Genomic DNA, 22,849 nt, shown 5'->3' with positions numbered 1-22,849 from the left:
TTAGGTGTAGGAGAGCCAAACTTGGAGTTCTGAAAGAGTGTTGCCTTGGACTCCAGCTCAGAACGTTGCATCTGAGGTCTCAGTAACCGTGGCCACCCAAGCTGGGATTGAGAGCTTAATATCTTAAGGCCGAGACCCTCGGGTTGAGGCATGCGTGGGACAAGAGGGTCAGACTGAAGGTGTGACGCGTGTGGCATCAAAAAGTCAGATTGAGGGTGTGCCGTGCGTGGAACCAGGGGGTCAGATTGAGGGCGTGGCGCTCGTGGGACCAGGGTTCCAGATTGAGGGTGTGCCGTGCGTGGGACCAGGGGGTCAGATTGAGGGCGTGGCGCTTGTGGGACCAGGGTTCCAGATTGAGGGCGTGCCGCGCGTGGGACCAGAGGGTCAGATTGAGGGCGTGATGTACGTGGCATCAAAGGGTCAGATTGAGGGCGTGACGCGCGTGGCATCAAAGGGTCAGATTGACGGCGTGACGCTCGTGGGACCAGGGTTCCAGATTGAGGGCGTGTTGCGCGTGGCATCAAAGGGTCAGATTGAGGGCGTGCTGCGCGTGGCATCAAAGGGTCAGATTGAGGGCGTGCCACTCTTGGAACTAGAAGGTCAAAATGAGGGCGATACATAAGTGGATTATGGGATTCTGAGTAAGGGTGCTGCATTCGTAGAGCCCTAAACTGTGGCTCAGGTTTTTGCTCAGTTTCAGATTGAAGATGCTTCAAATGTAGCCCTTTACCCTGAAGCTCTGGAATACGCAGATCACCCTGCACCTTAGAATGGAAAAGGTACATTGGCTGTATCTGGTGTGGGTGCACCAGTCGACGTTGCTGAGGGCGCTTTGATCGTGGTAACTGATAAGAATGCTGGAGCTTGGAGCCAGGCGCTTGTAGCTGTTGCTGTTGGGGGCGCCTGGAACGTGACGATAGGGGCTTCCCATGGGAGTGTGGTGCTTGCAATTTAAGTGTTTTAGAACGTAGCATTAAGGCTTGGGTTGGAGACTTTAATTGCATGCGTCGTGAGAGCATCATCTGGGGTTTGGACTGGAGCTGGGATGGGTACATGGACCTTGGCATCTGGGAATTGTAAATTGAGAAATGCTGCAGTTTACTGGCTTCAGGTTGCTGCAAGACATCTTCAGAGCCATGATGAAGAACTTTGGGGAAAAAAAGTCCACAAGTTATTCTTTTTTGCTGTAGAATCCATTGTTGTTTTTTTAATATCTATATCTTACATTTCAGACTTGCTTGAAGCTCTCCAATGAAGAGCAGCCTGGCCAACAGCACACTAGGAAGAAAAGAGGACATGTTTAAACACTACGGATCCTTACAACCAAGGCAACAAAACAATTTCATTGTATGAGGCATGGACAAGCTCCAAGTACCAGACAAAAAATCTCATGGCTTCAACCAGATGTGACCAAACACACACAGTTGGCTCAACACTGCTCTGCTTGTCTTGCACTGCGGCGCAGTGACTATTTTTGCTGCAGGGGAACTAATTTAACTTTCTTTGACAGCCAATCAATGCGTTTGTGTTCTTACTGAGTGACTGGAAACAGGTGGATTCACAAGGACTTAATTTATTAGGACATACAGGTGTTCAGGGATAGTTTCCTGTGGACAATGGTTGTCTGAGTAAAAAAATTAAATCATAATTTGCATTAGAATCACTGATTTGTGGCTTTGGTGTAAAATAATATGTTGTCTACGGAGTTGGTTTTTGCACGCAAGATTCACATTGTGTTCTTTGTAACTTAGAGTATACGAATGTGTAAAGAAATGACAATAAATCAAATGATAAACCAACCTTGACAGAGTAGAATCACAGCAAGTGGATTTAAGTTAGATGTGAAGGAGGCACTGGAATGTGTGCTCCAGGTGTTTCCAATCCCATAACGAGCCACCGCATTGGCTGATGACTCCTCACCACAAAGAAACAGTATCCTCCTCCTAGGGCAGACATGGGCAACAGGCGGCCCGTGGTCCACATGCGGCGCTTGGACTAGTTTTGTTGGGGCCCTGAAGTAAACATAAAGTGACCCAAAGTATATACAAAACGATAAATTACACCAAAATGACCACCAAGAATCTACAAAATCACTCCAAAAACACAAAATTACAACAAAGTATAAAAAAGAACCACAAAATTAATACAAAAATAGACACAAATAACAGAAAATATACAAAGTGACTCAAAACACACAAAAATGCAAAGAAATTACACAGGATAAATCCAAAAACACTGAAAAATAGTAGATAAACAAAATACATAAAATTACTCAAACACGAGTGATGACTGCAAAAAAAAAAAAGAAAAAAAAAAATTAAACAAAATGATAAAAACACACACAAAGCAGCAAAAAAATAAAAATAAATAAAAATTCACAAAATATATCTAAAAAACATACCATATAACAAAACCCTTTGTTCTTTCTTGTATTAATCTTCAGGTCATTATTGTAAATGCTAACATGAATAGTGATAATGTGGTCCTTGAATCACACAATTACCAGTACATTTTTGTGGCCCCCGCTGTGATGAATATTTTTTGCCCATTGCTGCTCGAGGCTAAACTTTTAAAATCAAAGCAGCTTTACCGTTTTTACAAGCACGTTGTATATTTCAAGGCAAGTGCGGTAGATGTAACTTTAAAATGTTATGAAATGATGGCACTGATAACACCAACAGGCCTACGAATGGTGATACTGATCCAATACTTTTTACTAAAAGCTGCTCGTCTAAAAAAGAAAAAAAAAAAACCCTCATTGAGTGAAAAAATCATCATTAAAAATGCACTTTATACTTTGAACTTCCATGCTTGCTAAAAAATTCAGTATTATCAATTTGAATATTAATAAATACTCCTGCTTGTTTCAAGAACTGCACAATATCCCTCTTTAAAGCTAAATCAATAATTCAACTTATCATAACTATCTTTATTGTTAGTAATCACCAGTAGAGAACTGTACATTTCTACTGAAAAATATTAGCGACACTTTGATAAATTATTAGTTTATGATTGATATCCTATAAAATAAAAGACATTTGACAAGTATTTGCTCTGAAATGTTAATCAAGCCAACACAGTGTGTTTGTTGTTTGATATTATTTAATATTGTTTATGATTTCTAAAACATACAGATTTGACTGTGTGAATTTTTTTGAAAGATTAAACAAAAGCGTATAACCAAAGCATTGTGTTAATTCAGTGTACTGGTCAGGTCATTTCCTCCCCTTTAATTCAGAATAAAAATTAAATCTTCTTTAAGCTGACCTTGTAAACACCCAAGTCCAAATGAAAATGGCCATTCCGAATTAAACTTCATTCTGAAGTAAGTGGCTGGTATATTCTGATTCTGATGAGGTGTTGCTACATCCAACAGTAATGCCTCTTCCCCCCTTTTTTTAACAGAAATCTGATGGAGTGTTTAACTTTTCCATGTCTTGTGTGCATGTAAACAGTGTCCTTGTAAGCCTCCACAAATATATGCATTTTTAATATATATATATATATACTGTATATATATATATGTATTTATGGATACAGAATATAATCAGGATGGAGATGAAAAGTGAAAGAAAACTGATGCAAAAACAATAAAATCAGACTGAAAATGCACTTGAATTCTGCAGACAGACATTAGAATCTGATCAGGCTAATAAACAGTGGCAGCTGGTGCATTTTTCTCCAGGGGGGGCTACAACTCCAAAATAGATATACACCAAAAGCAGGTTTTGTGTAGCTGTGAACAAATAAGTAAGGACAATTACAGTTACACAACTGCTTTCATACTAACCACATTTATTGTTATTGAACCCATAAACAAGTAAGAACAAATATAGTATATAGTAGTAGTATATACCAGTGGTTCTCAAACTTTTTTGGCTCAAGTACCCCCTTTCTCTCAATTCTGAATCCATGTACCCCCTTATGGCCAACTACCACATTTTGCTCAGAATACTATGAAAAAACAACGATAGCATAATGATGGAATTACTGAGTGATAACACACATTTAAAAGAATCTCATTTTGTAAATAAGTGGAAAGAAACAGTATTTAGTGCCTCATGAATAAATGTATTTCTAAAGTTTTTATCATTTATGGTCATCTCCCTCCTGATGTGGGACCAGGAGAATGATCCTTGTTTTTTCAGGTAATGTTCTAATCAGTATCATTTCTATCATCATTTTGTGGGTTTTCTGTGTCAATGTGTGTGTTTCTGCTTTCATTTTGTGTATTTTGTTTTGTGTGTGGTTGGTATTATTTAAATTATTCCATCTCAGTCTGTTTCTTATGTCATTTTGAATGTTTTATTGTTGTTTTGTGTGTTGCTGGTAAAAGTAAGTATTTTAATCTCTTAGTGTGTTTTTTGTGTCATTTTGCAGATTTAGTTGTTGGTTGTCTGTTCTTTTTATTGTTTACTATATTTTTCTCTTATTTGGTGTTTTTAGTGTCGTTTTGTGAATTGCTGGTCATATTTAGTAGTATTATATTTGTGAACTAAATAAATAAACAGTATAAAACCCCATATTTTAATGCGTTCATTTGTTAATTTTCCTTTTCTCTCTTTCTTAAGTACCCCCTGTAGTGCCATCGCGTACCCCAACTTGAAAAATTCAGATTTTTGCGCCCTAAACAGGAAACACGTCATCACCAATCAAACACAGATGAATGACACAACTTCACACATCATCATTATTATCAATATAATTATTCTGATGATCTAAATACACATTTGTTTCGTAGTATTTTTAATTCATTTTCATTTTTTATTATTTTTATGTCTCACTCAAACAAATCATGGTAAGTGGTGGGGCGGCGCCCTAGCGTCCTCTATTGGCCAGCCGCCACTGCTAATAAACTCTACTAGTCAGTATTAAACTAAACTTCCAGTCCATATTTTGCTCCAAGTCTGTGTCTTCTATCTTCTGATGATATCCGTGAAGAACTTTTTTATCTTCTGCCATCCCTTCATCAGAAAGTTGATGAAACGCCTAAACACAGACTTTGTTGTTGGAGGATCTTCCTCAGATTCACTCATGTTGATGCTGAGTTGTGTTTTAAACACATTATTTTGTTTTGAAGCAAAACATTGTGTGATTTCAAATTGAAGCTTCTCCTGCTCGTTTTTGGCCTGAAGGCATTGTTCTTGAAGTTCTTTTTCCTTCAGCTTCAGCTTGGTCTGAAGAAGGTGGATCAGCTCCTTGTCCTGTTTTTGGACGTCGTTCAGTTGCTTGCATTTCTCTCTTGTTTCTTCAAGCTTTTCCTCTTCAGTGGTGAGCGACGCCTTCAAGGTGGAAATCATATTTACATTTTCAGCCTCCAGATGAACTTGATTTTCCAGTTCCAGGGCTTGGGTGGAGACCGTACGCTCAGCTGATTCCAATGAAAAGCTGAGGTTGGAGATTTCCTCTTCTTTGAGTTCAATCAGCAGATTGGTTTGATGTTGTTGAGCATCTTTTTCTGTCGCCAACTGCTCCTTCAGCACCTCAAAGTCTTCTGATGATTTCTCCAGTGTCTGTTCGAGATGGTCAATCATCTTTCCTTGTTGCTCCAAAATGGTCTCCTTCTCCTTCTGTATGTCCAATAAACTGGCCTTTTCTTTGTCCCTCTGTTTCTGTTGGGCCTCTGATTCTTGTTGGAACTGGATCAGAGACAGTTTATATTTGGCATTTTCCTCCCTCAGTTGGTCAACCACAGAAGTGTCATTTTGGACCTGAGAACGTTGGAGGACGGTCATTTCCATCTGCTGAGAGTCGAGTCGACTCTTTGTAACAGACGTTGGGTTGTGAGCCTTGTTGTCTGCTACTGTTTCTTTAACAGGTTCCTGGTGTTGAGAAGGTCCATGAGGAATGGATGAACATTTTGGATCGAGGAGGAAAAAAGATTTGTCCAGTTTAGGTTTTTCCGTGGGAGCCAACACTGGTTTTTTAGGAGGCACAGACTCAGATGAATCTTTCTTAGGTTTCTTAGGTTTCTCAATACGGAGCCGACCTTGTCTGTGCGCGTGTTTTTTAGGCATTTTATTAGTTGTTTGAGGTTTTTCTGAAGAAAATGTTGACTTTCCAAGCTCTGAACTGCTTTATGTGCTGTCTTCTCAAAGGATCACAGTCAACTGAGTTCTATTGTATAGTGGAGCTATGTCAACAAAAGAACACACAAAAATCACCATAGCAACGATTCCAAGTGGAGCAGAATTTAAGCTACTGCTAAGCTAATCTTTTTAGCATCTTTTGAGTCCTGTTTTATTTTAAATAAAGTGTCACAATAAAACACATAAATACTATTGAGTTTTGAAGACTCTGTTCATTTAAAAACACAGATAATTTAATCTAGGCCGTGGCTATGGATACGTTAAACATATCCATAGACTGCAATCATATGCATACGAAGTGCCCCTCATTGGCCAGTTTAGGTCACGTGATAGGTGCACCACGTGACTTAAAGTTCAGAAATGGTCCGTCAACGTCATCGGTCGTACCCGACGTGTCTCTAGACACTTTCTTTAAATTAATAATAATTATAATTTTAGTACTCAAGATAAATATTGCAAGGTGTTTTATTTATAGTTTAATATATATATATATATATATATATATATATATATATATATATATATATATATATATATATATATATATACGTTTTAAAAATACTATAAACAACATTTACATTTGGTTTCTTTTATTAATTTTTTTAAAAATTTTTTATTTCATGCATGTAGTTTGTAACCGTGACTTCTTCTGTTTTTATGGAGATGTGAATGCAGATTGGCTTTTAAGTTTTTAGAAGAAAAAAAACACAGCATGAAACACATTTATTGGAACAAAATGTTGAGGAAATATATTTAAATTTGATTAAAACAAAAAAAAAAAACAAAAAAAAACCCAAACCTTGATCACGTGTGGAAGACAATATTTATTTATGTGTTTATTACTTTGCTGTGTAAACTATTCTAGTCCTCATATGACCTGTAACACTAGAGAACTAATATAAACCTTATAATGAGATCAAAACCTAAAGAACAAAGGTTTAATTTAGCTTTTTTGTGTGAATTCCTCTTTCTTTTAAGCTATAACAACAACTCAGCTCAGAATTTATAATAAGTATGTACTGATTTACGGAAAAATATTAGCCACACTTTAATCAATTATTAATTATATGATAGGTATTATATTAAATACCAAATAATTTTAAATTAAATATATAATTTATTTGAGAGGTGCAATCTAGGAGACAATAATGTTAGAATTGCTTGTTTTTCCCGCCTGAAATCTGCAGCCTACTTTAGATCAAACTGGTTTATTATTGTCCCCTGAACTAAAATGAGTCGGAGACCCCAGATTTATAGAATAGTAACAAATGTAATGGTTGTAATGTCAGGTAATAACATACATCTTGTTTTGGATTGGGTGTATCAACAGCAATAAAAAAAAAATTAATTTATATCAAAATACATGGTTTCATTTATTCACACAAGGACATTTACTTACTTACATAATTTCCTGACATTTACTTTGAAATTGACTTTAATCTCCTGACACGTTTCGACTGCCAACTGTCAGTCTTCCTTAGAGGCATCTGATGATTGCTTATGACTAAAAGTTGTCTAAATAATTGAACACTGGCTTAACATAGAAGCCCAAACAAACTTGCTGGAATTATGTTAAAAATATCTTCATATTTCTTGTCGACTAATAAGAACAGAACTTTAATTTTGTCACATGGGATGAAAACAAATCAGAACTCATGTCCTGTATCAGGTTAAATGTTAAATGAATTCTAAAAAAAATGAATTAAAAACAATTCATGCAACTCTTATGTTGTATATTTTAGTCGACTATATCGGTATTAGTGTATCAATGAATCACTGCAAACTAAATATGGATTTGGCAAAAACTGCTGATGTCACATGAGTATTTTATTATTCAACATCCATAACAGTTGGATAATTTTATACATAGATGTCATATAGTCTGAATACAGAGAGTAGAGCAAAGTCACTGACGCTGGAGGAGCTGTATTTACAGAAAAAAACGCATCAAAGAAACAATACTTTTTTATTCTTTAAACGTGTCTTAGCAGATGTTACTACAGCCAATTGGATGTTACCTCTGAGCCTCAGCACGTCTCTGCTTTATTCCCAAAAGAGTGTTTATTTCCGTCGTTCTCGCGGCAACCAAAAGTGCAACAGGCGACACAGCGGGAAGTCAGCAGTGAAACTAAAGCTGTCATCAACGTAAGAGCACTGATGACATTCAGAGCATTTAAATATATTTACAATAGTCTGAGAATGCAAAGTGGACCGTTCCCTCCAAATCAAATGAGAAAACTGAAATCTGTAAAAAAATATGCAAAAAAAAAGCAAAAATCCCTTAAAAATATGCATTCCTTCATTTATTTACGTAAATGTACATTAATTTACCATCTTATAAATGTGTTAGGTGTTACTCTCAACATCCCTCCAATTACATTTCATACAGATATATTATTTAGAGGTTTTTTTAACCATTTGTTTTACCGTAAGGTCACATTCTACAAGTGATATATAAACAAATCCATGACCATCACTAAATGTGTTGGCGCTTCCCTTTAGACATCAAAAATATCATCAAAAAATATCCTCAAGGCAGCCTTCTTTCTTCAGCAAACATGTACAAAACAAATTCCTCAGACAAACGTGGGTAGATTTCCTCTTTTTCATCGTTCACTCAAAGGCAACAATCACATATTCTAGTTGTATCCAAACACAAACTTATCAAAGTTCTCCATGATGATAAAAAAATTCAACAATGTTCTTATCATTTCAAAAAAGTGATTTTTCTCTATTATTCTTCAGAAATAAAGCTTTGTGTTTAATCTTAGCAAGTCCGGATGTGTAAAGACCAACCAAGAGGTTAAAACGTCAGTAAAAAACCAAACCAAAACAATGTAGCAGACGCTACTTAGAAGCTCCATAAAAGATACAGAAGTGGCAATAAACGGTAACCATGGAAACCTATAAACCTAAGAAAAGTCTTACTAATCGATGGAGAATTTCAATTTTTCACAATCCAAGAAGAAAAAAATACTCTAGATTTTAGAAGAGTAACACATATTCTGTTCACGGCAGGGTTGGGGTCAATTATAAATGTAATTGCGTAATTGATCATTAATCACAATAATGGCGTAATTTCAATTGTCATCGTATTTGATAAATGATGTTGCTGTCGTAATCGTAATTAAATTGTACTTGAGTTCAGATAATTGACTTTGTAATTGTAATTGCCATGAAAATATTCAATTCTAATTTAACGCTAAACTGGGGCACCATGTTACAGTTCTTTGTACAGTTCTACACATATGTAGTTAACAGTTATTACAATGTGTTTCATATCAAGTTTTCCCACATTTTACCATAAAAAAATGAAATTGAGGGGTATACTGACACATAAAAGCCTCAGACGCCCACATCAAAAATATTAGAATTTATATTTTAATTGATTAGGAAGCCTAACAATGTAATCAATAGATAGAAAAGTAATCAGATGATAGATATTTGTTTTTAGTGTATTTTAAAGCTGATTTGAATCCGTTATCATGAGATGCTAACACAAAGCTAACACAAGAGTAAAAACGGTAAATGGACTTGATTTATATAGCGCTTTATCCCCACATTGAAGCAGTCTCAAAGCGCTTTACATATCAGCTCATTCACCCAATCACTCTCACAAGAGGTTATTTATTTCAGGCTCAGTAATTGTGATTATTTGTAATTGAACTTTACTATTTGAGAACATAATTGAAATTGAATTTCTGAGGATTAAAAAAATTTGTAATGTAATTGTAATTGGAAAAAATGTTGGTCATTGTAATCTTAATTGAATCGTAATGGAACATGGATAATTGAAAAAGTAATTGTAACTGAAAAATGTAATTGACCTCAACCCTGGTTCATGATGAGTATTTCACCAGATAATAGTTTAACTAAACAGCCTTAAACTCTACCAGTATTTCATCTAAAAGTTGTTCTCATCCACTTGCTGACGACGGTGTTTCCCAATTATTGGTGTTTACATGGACGGAAAGTTGTTGACAAAACAATAGCGGATGTTGATCTTTTGGTTTCCACGGAAATATCAGAAAACGACCCAAATTCAGAGTGACACGATTAACAAAGATGATGTGAAGCCAATCTGTGTTTTGTCTGGTGATGAAACACAAGAAATCACAGTAGGAAAAGAAGTTAAAAAAAAAAAAACATCTTAAAGGCAGGGTAGGCGATTTTCAAAAGCTAGCATGATTTTGAATGTAGCCTCCCTGATGGCTCCGCCTTTACCCCCCTCACCCCTCCTCTCTGTGCTCCGTCTCACTCACATGCATGACCACAGCTGCTGCAGAAGAGGAGCTCAGCTCATCGCTTGTATTGTGTAGAAACGTTGTCTCATGTCTCATTCAGCAGTAAGTAAACAATAAACTTTACCATTAAATATGTTAAAAAAAGTGACTAAAAACTCTGTCAGCGGTGACGTGCTTTCAGCATGCGAGGGATTGAGAACGAGCAGGGAGACATGATTGGTTCGAAAGAGGTTTTTTTTCCCCCATTGGTTGAAGTTATTACAGGTTTACAGCTGCTACAGTTGATGGATTTGCTTTGTTCCTTTTTCAGAGCTCATAAGATCTTAATTTCTGTCAGGACATAAAGACAATTTCAACCAAAAACTTAAAAAGTGTATCTAGAGGAAATCGCCTACCCTAGCTTTAAAGACACTTTTCAGCTTCATTCTTCTGCGGGAGTCCAAATACCATAATGCAATAGGCAAAACTTTTACGAAGTTCAAGTCAAGGCCGTTTGACAACGACCCATTGACAATGAACTTTCTAGCGTTAATTACTACCTTCAACATCTGTTTGAGCAAATCCGTCAGAGGATTTATGAGAACAACCTTTGGATACAATAAAACAATAACAGTTTTAAAAATGTGAGTTGTCGATCCACTGTTATTGTATTTCTAAATATTCAAAAAATAACCCAAAGCTAACTTCATATAACGTTGCTGTGCTACAGTGACTCTGTGAGTTCAACAACAACAATGTAAACTACACCAAACAAACATGGTTGTTGTAAAACTAAGAAACATTAAAGTAAAATACGTGTGCGTTTTATTGCTAAAACTAAAACCAGATCAAACACTTCCACTGGGAGCAAAAAAAAATCTGTTGCCAAACGTGCGTCCTTCCCTTCCTGTCCTCATCGTTGGTTACTGTGTCAAAGATAATCTCCACTAGCTAATAAATAACCTTAAAATGATGTTTTAAAATATTAGTATTTAAAGAAATGGTTCCATTATTATTATTATTTTACATGCACACTTCTCAGGCTCTGATTTATTTTACTTTGAATAAAATAAATTAATCTCGTCTGAATAGATTCTTCAAGCAAACCCAGTAACTCTTAAAGTCTAGAGAAAGAAAGTCCATTCCATGTGGCTTTTCCTCTTCAATGGTTTAGTTAAAAATGCTCCAGAAAAGTATGAAAAAACAAAGCTAAACTCTCCCTCACATTCACTTAAATGTTGGTTAGCAACGAAGTAGCTTTGAAGGCTATAACTGCACAATGTATAGTTACAACTGCAAAGTGAATTAATGACCGGCCTGTGTATATCAAACTGTGAGATTACTGCAGGAAGTGGAGGATAATGATGTACAGGTTTAGCTTTACACCAAGAGAGAAGCCAGTGTTTGAGTCTTTGGATTGTGGTTCTGGTCTTTTGGTTTCTGTGTGAATGCATGCACGCTTGTCTGGATCTTCCCTTTTACAGCAGCTCTGAGCACTGCCTGCTTCCCTCATGTGTGTCTGTACATCGTCTTTCCCCAAAGTTTGTAGATATCGACCATCTTTGAAGTTCTGCTCAGCACTGCCACAGTCCGCTGGTGTCCTGGCTGTCCTCCATGCCTTTAAGCGTAACATAGATGATGGGAACCAAACCCTGGGTGGAGCCCAGAGAGCAGAGGAGCCAATCGGGATCAGCTTTCTTTAAAACGTGCAGAATATCTCCTTTTTTAAAGCTTAGCTGACCAGGCTCAGTGGCTATGTGGTGACACAGTGCTTGTACTTCACTGGAAACAAACACAAAAGGACAAAAGAAGAATGTCAATGAGTCTTTATAGAACAATGAAGATCTATTATTTTTTTCAAATCAAATGAAACCAATAATTTTACACTAAAATCAGAGCTGATAACTGATAACACTGTTTATACTATAACTTAAGACAGGGGTTGTCAATCTTTTCAGCCCCCGACCCCTAAAATAAAGGTTCTGGAGACCCCCACTGTACCTGAAGGTGGTTGAACACAGACATGAACACTGAAGAACAGTCATGAGGAGACAGAGCCATCTATAAGGGGGAGCTTTTTATGAGGCCGATCCATAAAGTCAGCAAAATGATGGTCCATTGTTCTATGAATCTGTGATTACCACATGTATTTATTGATTTGAATAATATCTACTGTTATCCAGGAAGTTTACTGTTATTTGTGCCATAGTGTATATAGTCATCTTAAACATGTAAATTATTGTTTTAAACTGAAATAAAATGGTTTAAAAGTGACCAAAAACGGTGGGAAAATTAAAAAATTAAAAACCACAGAAATTGTTTAAAAGTTGCAAAATAGAGTGGTCAAAAATGTAGCAAAAAGTGCTTTAAAAAAACAGTTCAAAGTGTCAATATTGGCTTAAAAGTGGCAGAAAAGAGGGGAGGAGGGGTTGGGGTAATGTAATTTAAAAAGAAGGAACTATAAGTTTAAACTGGCAAATAATAGGCATGACAAATCGTGATTGTGGTTAAATTGGCAAAAATAAGCATGAAATATGGTGGAAAGAGGCTAAAAGTGACAATAATGGGTCAACATATAATTATAATAATAATAATCCCTTCTATTTGAAGATCAGCACCTTTCAGGTCACCCAATGTAACTTTACAGTGCATAATAAAACCATAACAGTGCATAGTATATGTGACATTAGGTAAGAGAAGTGGTAGAAGGGGTTTATAAGTGCTGAAAATGTCTTGAAAGTGGAGAAGATGTGCAGAAAAGGCATTGAAATTTGATGAAGTGGCAGAAATGGGAGTAATGCAGCAAAAACGCATTAAAAGGAACAAAAATATGGCAAGAAAATAGTTTAAAATACGGCAAGTTTGGCGTCGTTGCAGGAAAAGGGTAATAATGAGCAAAAATGTGCTCAAACTGCTCAGGAAATACTCTTAGTTTCGTAAAGGCATCTGGTGACCCCCTCCCAGTGTCTCGCGACCCCAAACAGAGTCCTGACTTAAAGGTATAGAGGACAATTTCCCCAATGTTTAGAAAAAAAAAACGCCCTCCACTTTTTGAAAAAAAATGCAGACGAGCAACAATCTACCTCCCAAGAGGGAACGTTTATTAAACGATGCGAGAGAGCGTGCACGAGCCCAGTTTTCCTCGTGCACAGCTCTGTTTACAAGTTGGCGTCGGCATCGCTCATACAAGCTTACTTTACTTACGACTGAGGCTTCAGTGGGAAGCCCAACCTGTGCTTTCAGCGCACGCCATCGTGTGAAAAAATCTCCTAAACCAGTGAGAACTGAGAGTTGCACGAGACACATAAACACTTGAAAGTGCGCATGCGCAGCATGTGAAAACGAGCTAGGGACAAGCACGTACGATGGCCTCACGTCAGAATGATTGACCAATCGTCTTGATGATCCACCCGGAATTTGAAGCCAAAATAACATCCTCCACAATAGCTTTATGATGTAAAATACTTTGTAAAAAGTCACACCAACGGGTGGTTTTACAATAACATAAAAATAACGGCAGTAATTTAAAATAACACTGGTCGTCACATATTTCTGTTACAGAAAAATAATGGTCATACACAGGTATGATCATTTCTTGCCATTGAATTGAATGAATTTGCAAAGGCTGACTTATTAGTTAGATTGAGGTCAAATTACCAGCTTATTGACACTCCCTGTAACTCCCATTATATTCCAAATGCATCTGCCTCAGCAGTGATAATAATGTGTCCTCAAATACCAATGTGGTTCTACAAAAACCATCACCCTTCATTTCCTGGAGCGGTAGTTTGGACAAACTATAAAGTGAGTTACCATGGAGACGACTGCTTGGAAGTAGGTGTATTTGTGGACTCTGTTTGGGTTCTGGTTTGGCTGTGAGTTGGTGTGGCAGGAAGCTCCTCCCTCCTTCCCCCGCCTGCTCCAATAGCGTGGGCTACTAGGTCCAGAACAGATCTGTCCAAGCTCAGCCAACCGGAAGGTGCCCTGAAAAATAATAAATAAATAAATGAAAAACTCTTTGAGTTGTTGATTTTTTAGTCCTTAAAACATTATGTTTGCAGGTTGGTTTACAAATCAGAAAGAAAATAAACTCTGGGTGCTAAAAAAATGCCCCACATTTTGAAGGAATATAAGAGTTTTTAATAATAATTTAGTTGTTAAGGTCAAAAGTAATTACAGTACATCTGCTATGCTGTTCAGGGAGCATTTGCACGTGTTGACAAATTCCATATTGAGGCTGTTTCTGTGTGAGCGAGAGGCTGAAACAATGAAGATGTGTTTTCAGATCCCAAATATTTATTTTTTGACAATCATGTATATTACTGTGTATGAATGAAAATGATAAGACCAACCTGGCTTTTTGAGCTCTAAGCTTATGTTCAGCTCTGTCTGGTCTCACTGGTGAAGCTACACTGGATCCAAACAGCCAGCGCAGATTCTGTCCCAGTGCCGTTTCCTTCTGTCCCGTAAAATGGGTTAAAGTCCCTGTGACCTCTGAGGGTTTAGTCTCCTTCTCCTGGGTTAGAACAGACTCTGGCGGGCTCCCCATCCATAAGCCCCTCACTCTGGATCGTGTTGAGTCCTCTGTGCTACTACTGCTACTGCTGCTCTTCCTTCTCTCCTCCTCTTTACTGGACTCGGCTCCTTCCACCACTCCCTCTCTGGTGGGCGGCACCTGGCCTTGGCGTCGCTCTGATAACTTTTTCTTCTCTGCTTTTACAAATTTCGACCCCTCGGAGGATTGGTCGATGTAAATCTGGGACGACTGCATGAGCTGGTACCACCAGCCGGCCTGGCAGTCCTTTACTTCCTTTACTCCGTCCTTCTGTTTCTTCCCTTCCTCACTTTCTCCCAGACTCTCTTGTCCCACACCTTTAATTCTCACTGCCTCTCTCCCTCGTTCCTTCCACGACCCTACTTCCATCTCCATCCCTCTGTCACAGGTCTTCTCTGTCATGCTCTGAGCCGCAGCCCACCTCGACTTGGCTCTTTCCTCCATCCTGGGCCACGTCCCCTCCCTCCTCAGGGCAGCCCTTTCTTTCTTTCCATCTGTGCTGACGTCCCTGACCATTTCCCTTACAGTGGTGCTCCACCCTCTCATCAGCTGGAAGGTGGAGTGACTAGACTTGTCAACGCTCTGGCTGGTGGAGCACAGCTGCTCCTTGCGGCGTAGATGCTCCTGTCCCTTTTGGAGGAGGTGAGGCTCAAACAGAAGGTCCAGATCGAAGGGCAGCAGTGACAGCGGCTGCAGCAGGAGGAGGAGCTCCGCAAAGAGAGGCTGGCACGCCCCGTGTGACAGGGCAAGGAAACCCCATGGACTGTAATGTGCTGCTATTATATCTAAAGAAGGAAAGAGAACAACTATCAGCACAAAAAGCAGAAAAAGAGGCAGAAATCAGAGGTGTAAAGGTACTGATATATCCTACTTAAGTAGAAGTAATGTTACTTGATTTAAATTTTACTCATGTACAAGTAAAAAGTAGCTCAATTTAATAGTACTTGAAGTAAAAGTTACTAGTTATTTTCACCCCCCGTGTTTATTTTTGGTAATAAATCTTGCCACGGTTCCCTTGCATACAGTAAACATCTCATGGAGACCCAATTTTGCACAATTGGAACTTAATTTATTTTCCACAAAGGCATCTGCATAAAATATAAGGTTTGTCAAAAAGTACAATTCTTTTTTTAAATAAAATAAAATTGATTTTCAGGCTATAAGTATAGCAAAATTTACGAATGCGTCTTCTGCGGCACCGGACACGTCTGCCGCACGAAACGTTCCGCAGGATCAAAAAATGTCTCCATTCGCTTCATATGCGCGTTTGAAGCAAAGCCCCACCCACCAGCGACACATCCAACTCTGTGAGTTTCACTGCCTGCTGAAGCGAGGAGCTGCGCTCCTTTTTCTCCTCTAACAAACATAAACCACCAGTAAAAAAAAGCTGGTGTGATTAGCGGCTAATGCTATCGTAGCTCAGTGCCGACTTTCAAAGATAAAAACTACAGAGAGAACTTTTACCTGCTACTACCACCTCCTCACTGATTCTCCTTCACGCCAATTGCTTCCTAGTCCGGTCCCAGTTATGAAGGCCGTGTCATACAGCTCCAGGTGGTCACACACAGCTTCTACTCTATGGTTGAATGGGTGAACAGACCGGTGTCCGTGTTGACGGCCTGACGTCATTGTCAACAAAGACTCTGATTGGCTTTAATCATGTGAAACAGTGCGAATATGACGAAAAATCAGGAGCGCGCTCACACGGCCAACGCTCTTGATGCGCGGATCGGACCGCACCGCCGCACAGGACGGATTTTGCCTCTGGGCTGCGTCTATCCATTGACTTTGTATGTAATCTGGTCGCACAAATTTTTTGTGACGCATCCGGTGTGAACGTAGCATAAAACAGACAAAATAATCAGCATTCAATGCTATTTTGGCACAGTGTATTACGTTTAATCTGGTTGGTCGGCTATGATGTGATGCATTTGAGTGTTGTCTGGTGGTTTCATTTTTTGTAATTTCAAAATGTCCGTTGATCATTTAAAAACAAAAAACAATAATTTGCTTAGTAGTGGTTGGGTGCAGAAATGTAATGAATGACTTTACTTCTTTTAAAACTTACTTAAGTACAAGTAAAATTACTGATTTAGAAATATACTATAAAAAAGTAAAAGTACCCATAAAAGCAACTAAATTACAGTAAAATGAGTACTTGTCATCAGTTAATTTCACCTCTAGCCGGAACTAAAGGCAGTTGATGGAGTAGGTTTCTCAAAATCTTACCTTCATGTGTGCGGAGGTGATTGAACCAGAACTCCAAAGATTTCAAGCTGAAATAAACAGAAACATAATTACATTTGTCACTTGACGACTTGTCGTTTTAGTCTGAAGTTAGTTATCAGGATTAGATTTTTAGTTTTCAGACAATTATCTGGTGACTTAGAGGCAATATAAATCAACACTACAATCTTAATCAGCATCTGAAGTTTACAAGATATTAGTTGCATTTTTCGGTTCATAACACAGACATGCCTGCTGCACGTGCCTGACATCATGTCTCATCGCTGGTATCTAATTTTGTGAGGCACCTGAAGTAAACGTATAAAATTATTTAAAAACGCACAAATTGACAGAAAAAAGACAATAAAACACACAAAATGAGAAAGTAAAACACTAAAATAACTCTAAAAACACAAAATGACTAACACAAATTACTCCAAAAACATACATTACTGAAAATACACGGAATAACAACTAAAATATACCAAATGACAACAACAATAAAAACACACAAAACCCTTTGTTATTCCCTGCGCCGATGTTCAGATTTGTCATTATTCTAAATGCTGACATGAATGTTGATAACATGGCCCTGAGATCATACAATCACATTTTTGCAACCCTCCCTGTGATTAAAGTTGCCCATCTCTGATTTATAGCATCTCAATAGAATGTAAGAAAAACTCAATTAGATCAAATTTAGAAGATTTGGAAAAAAAACTATTAAATTAAAGCAAAGCTTTGTTATTTTGGCTGCAGTGTTGACTTTTAAACAGATTAACTCGTATTTAAATTTCTTAAACCGTTTCACTCTTTTATGGTAAACATCCCAACTCCTCTGGGAAAGAAGTGAAACGTTCTACATTACTACGCTCTGTGCAGACAACAATGCAGAAATGACTCACTTAAGCAGACCAAAGATGAAGGCATTCAGTCTCATCCTGTGACTGGTGAGCTCTGAGTACTTGCTCACTTTGGAAAACAAGCTGTGGAGGACACGAGTGGATGGACCTAATAAGAGGCAAGAGCAAGAATGTGTGTTACATAGCGCTGCATTTCAAACATGGTACATGGTATTATAGTAACACAATTTTAAAAAAGACATTTAAAAAAGAGAGCTCTGGAATAAGGGTGTAAGAAGAAATCGTGCAGCGATATTTCACTGTGCGATTATCGTATCCATCCAAAAAATGCCAAAATCGATTTTTTTTAATCATATTTTTGAATTTAAAAAAATTGTGCTAACATATGTATAGCACGTAAACACACGGTCACGAGGTGTCAGTGAACCACGTAATACCTTGTTAAACTACCTCACTCACACATTATAAATGAATGTTTTTTTTTTTTTAATTTAAGAACTTAACAGAATCAGAATCTGTTGTAGAAGCTAAAGTTAATTTTTTTTTTAAATATGTAATTTGACAGTTTGATATACATACCACTTGTTTTTGATATTTGTAAATGAATAACAGTTACCATTTACTCATTCCTGAAAGTTAAAAAAATGAAACAAATTATATTTCATACCATTTTATACTTGTAAAAAGTGAAATTTGTAATTATTGATATTGCGATATATCGTGACGTATATGGCATTGTTTAGTATTGATAGTATTGATGGCAATGCACACCCCTACTCTGGAAGTTGTTTGTTTCCTTTATTTACTTCTGAACAGAACTAAAAGCTCTAGATTAGAAGAACCTGAGATTAATTATTAAACAAAATAGATTATAAAATGACTTTTGGCCCATTTCACCATTATATTGTTAAAAAAAAGTGAAAGATGTCAAATTCCTCGTGTGTACAACATACACTTGGCGAATAAAGATGATTCTGATTCTGATTCTGATTCTGATTCTGATTCTGATAAAACATCTCCTCACATACTTCTTCACAACATTTACCATTGGCTGTCTTTTGTTTATTAAATAAATGCATTAATATCAAACACAAAAGACATGTTTTAATAGGAATTAACATGCTGATTATCCATAAAACAGCATAATTGTGTAATTTAAGTTTTTTGCTGTTACTATTAATTAAAACTATTATTAAAATGCTTGAATATGGTGCCCTCACCCAGCTGTGTTGAGGCCTCCACGAGGCTCCAGGGCTGACAACGTCGCTGTCCAATGATTAAGTCCAGCACGTAAGCTTTCAGTCCGTCCTGCAGAACCTCATGCAGGGCCGGACAAAGGTACTTCAGGATTAGGTGGCCAACATTTGGACTCACCCAGCTGTTCCCCAGTTTCGCCTGCAGGTTCAGACAAAGAAAGAAAACAAAACAATTAAAACACATACAACACATATATGGCTGGTTTAAATAGCGGTTAGCAAATGTATTAAAACTGTAAATGTGGGTGAATAAAAATGCACTAAACCAATAAAAAAATCTTTTTTTTTAAATCAAATTTAAAAAGTACACCGTAGTGTTTATGAGTGGTGTATTAAATGTCAGTGGCTCCTAAAGTCATGTATCATGTATTTAGAAATCAAACCAGCTGCATAAAACCCACCTTGACATCTGGGTCCCTGCTGGTTCCAAAGTGTGCAACGATTAGATCCACAGCTTTGTTAACGGCTTTTACCAAACCTGAAAAACACAAGACATTAAAGTAAAGCTTTAGTGTAGAAATGATATTTATAAAAAAATATATATAAATATCTATATATATATAATTAGTGTAAACTATTTGTTTTGCAGCAGTAGAATGAGCTGCAGTTCACTGTAAAATTTTAAGGTTGTGTCAGGAAAACATACAAATTGAAAATGTTTTATCCTGTAATCTACTTTTGTGATCAACCACCGCACACATTTACACGCTTACTTTGACTTTTTTTTACTTAGTTTTTATTTTATGGTTGTTATAAACAGGCATAAAATGCAACAAACACGTCATCATGTTTTATATACACTGACGTCGGTAATAGTTTATCTAGTATTTATTTTACATACTTTGTTCATTCTCTCTATGATTTGTGAAAGGCTTTGAACTCCAAATAAATGTACAATTTCAACATTTCTGCCATTTTACCTCACAAGATGATTGTTACTTTCCCAGATATTATCATTTTCATTGTCGTTCATAGTGGGAGAGTTTTTTCTAACCCACTTCCTGGCCATAGCTTTCTTTGACACAGCTAGAAGTACTCTTAAGGAGATACAGTATCTGTCTTTCTCTCATCTTTATGTCTGTTAGATTTTCCAAGAAAAGAACAATACATGTCTTGTAGTATCTCATACCCCAACTACTGAGACCATTCTCAACCTCATCCCTGATATTCCAACCTTATGACCTGTTTCCCTATGCTAACATCCACCAATCTCACCCCTTTTCTGCATCATGTCCACACAGATCTGAGACTGAGAGGTGGAGCAGGAGGACGAGGACGTGGACGAGTCAGGAGAAAGGCAGAACTCCTCCGGTGGCTTTTCTGTCATGGAGAAATAGTCCGAGAAGACGTCGCTGTAGCTCTGCTGGAGTTTAGCTGAGTGACCCACTGTCAACACACACACACACACAAGGTCAGGAAAACAGTCAATAACAAACTAAACATGATAAAACCCTGCAGTGTGATCTGAGGCATTCCAACAGAGGAATGGTGAGCACCATTTAGGCGTCCTGGCTGGTTCCCACAATGAGACGAAGGGAAATCAAACACATTGCGTCTGGTCCCTCGTGACCCCCCTCCCCTTCTGTGTTCAGCGCTGGAGGAGAGGGAACCTGCTACTGAGGATGTCGAGACCCTCTCCACCCCCAGAGGATTTCGACGCCGGTACTCCTTCCACTTAAGAGCCTGAGGAGACAGATGATGTGCTGTTTGGGGGGAGGAGGTGTTAGGGTTGAGATGAAAGGTAAGGGGTTAAAGGGTTGATGGGAAAACCAATGAAAGTCAACCAGAACAGGGAGGGCATGAGGTAATGTGGAGGGAGGACGTTCATTCATAGAAGGGAAGAAAAAGAAAGAACACAAGCCAATAGTAAGTAGAAGGAGGATCTTTTCAAGACATTTTTATCAGGAAGTATTATTTTCAGCAGTGGTTACCAACCTTTTTGTTGTCGTGACCCCATTTCTGGTGAACCCCAGTGACTTTCTTTCTCTAAAATTACTTTTTTATTATACTGTGTTACAAATACAAAGTAACAATATACGCCAGCTCAGATATTTTCATATTGCTTTTTATTTGAACTATATTTACATTTGAGAAAGTGAAAGTATAGAAAACAGTTGTTAGAGAATGCAAACGTGGTGTTTTATTTTGAAAAAAATAATCATTATTTGCGAATGCTAATGCTAATGGGTGATGAAGTGTTCTAAACCAAAAAGAATGAGACCACACACATTTCTCTCGATTGCCTTGAAAAGATTGTGTGATACATTTTGTACTGAGGTTCTGGGTGTGAATTTCAAATGCAGTTCTGCGAACGTGACGTCAAATGATGCTGGTGCGTGTTCTTTTATGTACATGTTAGTGCACATAATGACAAAAATCCTTGAATTATGTACTGGGTTTTTTAACTGTGCAAAATAATAAAATAAATTAAAATTTAAAAAAATTAAAAATATAAAAATATAAATTTAATCAGTAATTTTTTATTTCTCGACATTTCATGCAACCCCACATGGAGTCACGACAAGGTTGAAAAACACTGATTTACAGCAACTGCTGCATTCCTTCTGAACCTACCATTATGAGTCCTGGATGCTATCAGTTTGCCTCCCTCTGCTTGCTGTCTTGGGTCCAGGCAGCTCAATGGGCTCAGAGCGTCACTATAGAGAATTGGTACACTCTGCAGGGCCTCATGGTGGAAACAGGGCCCCTGCACCGCTGGCAGAGTTAATGGTGCCACTCCTCTTTTCTGTCCCAGAGATGATGGAGGAGGCATTGGGGGTAGTGCAGTCACCCCGTTTTGAGGCTGTGCTGTTGGTGGAGTGCGCAGTGGACTGAGGCCTGCAGATAAAGGACAGGATGGACTGTGCACAGGTTGGGGGCTCGGGGTGCAGGTGGAGCAGGCCGATGAGCTGGGGGGTCCGTGCAGCCGGACAGGGGAGTAGCTCCCGAGGGGTGAGGGCCGAATTGATCCAGGAGCGCCAGCTGTGGTGCCCAGCATGCCCTGATAACTGTGCACATTTTCATCTGCGTCTTCGCTGTCCTGCCCGACAGGACCACCAGAGCCAGATCCAGAGCCGGACCCTGAACCTGAACCTGAACTGGAGTGAGCCTCCATCCCAGTGACGTAGCCTGAGAGCAAGGGCAGCAAAGGCTTGGGCTGTGGGGGTTTTACTGTAAACTGGTGCTGGAAGGTGAAAGGCTGGATGGGGAGAGTGGTGGGCCTCTGCTCCTTACTGTAGCGGACCACGGCTGGGTGGATCTCCGAGGAACTTGAACGTCCTCCTGGATAAGCAGGACAGAAGGGAGAACAGTTAGACGATTAAAAGTGTAGAATGTCATGGAGATTCTGTACAGTCCGTACAAAAAAACAAGCAGGGCTCTAAAACTCAAACTGCCTGTTGATGAGAGCAGCATGTTTTTGATGTCTTCCTGCTCCAACACACCTGAATCTAATGACTGTGTCATTATGCAGCTCAACAGAAAGCCTGATAATAAGCAACCATTTACAGTCAGCTTTAGAGGACCATAGGGTAGCATCTAAAACATGCAGAATGGGGCTCTACACAGGCCCTATTTATAAAACATTGGGTAGAATCCATACTGAGTGTATATGCCATAAATTTGAAAATGAGCCACC

At 38.3% G+C, this 22,849-nt stretch overlaps 1 protein-coding gene across 2 annotated transcripts in view; it reads right to left on the bottom strand.

Annotated features, from left to right (window-relative positions):
• Positions 1–10,395: 10,395 nt before the first annotated feature.
• The window catches only part of rusc2 (RUN and SH3 domain containing 2), a 32,444-nt gene continuing 19,990 nt past the window's right edge, over positions 10,396–22,849 (bottom strand). Inside the window, exons 4-13 of one of the 2 annotated variants that reach the window (XM_028457167.1) lie at positions 21,787–22,494; positions 20,709–20,915; positions 20,428–20,598; positions 19,614–19,690; positions 19,177–19,351; positions 17,999–18,104; positions 17,097–17,143; positions 14,665–15,652; positions 14,126–14,296; positions 10,396–12,094 (exon numbers count right to left, since the gene is read on the bottom strand). In XM_028457167.1, the coding sequence (XP_028312968.1) occupies positions 11,887–12,094; positions 14,126–14,296; positions 14,665–15,652; positions 17,097–17,143; positions 17,999–18,104; positions 19,177–19,351; positions 19,614–19,690; positions 20,428–20,598; positions 20,709–20,915; positions 21,787–22,494 (2,858 nt within the window). In that variant the 3' untranslated portion in view covers positions 10,396–11,886. The remainder of the gene's footprint in view (positions 12,095–14,125; positions 14,297–14,664; positions 15,653–17,096; positions 17,144–17,998; positions 18,105–19,176; positions 19,352–19,613; positions 19,691–20,427; positions 20,599–20,708; positions 20,916–21,786; positions 22,495–22,849) is intronic. The other variant, XM_028457168.1, reaches the window with a different exon arrangement.

The sequence above is a fragment of the Gouania willdenowi genome, chromosome 9 (assembly GCF_900634775.1).
Source record: "Gouania willdenowi chromosome 9, fGouWil2.1, whole genome shotgun sequence".
NCBI lineage: Eukaryota > Metazoa > Chordata > Actinopteri > Blenniiformes > Gobiesocidae > Gouania > Gouania willdenowi.
This window is presented reverse-complemented; position numbering and strand designations above follow the sequence as displayed.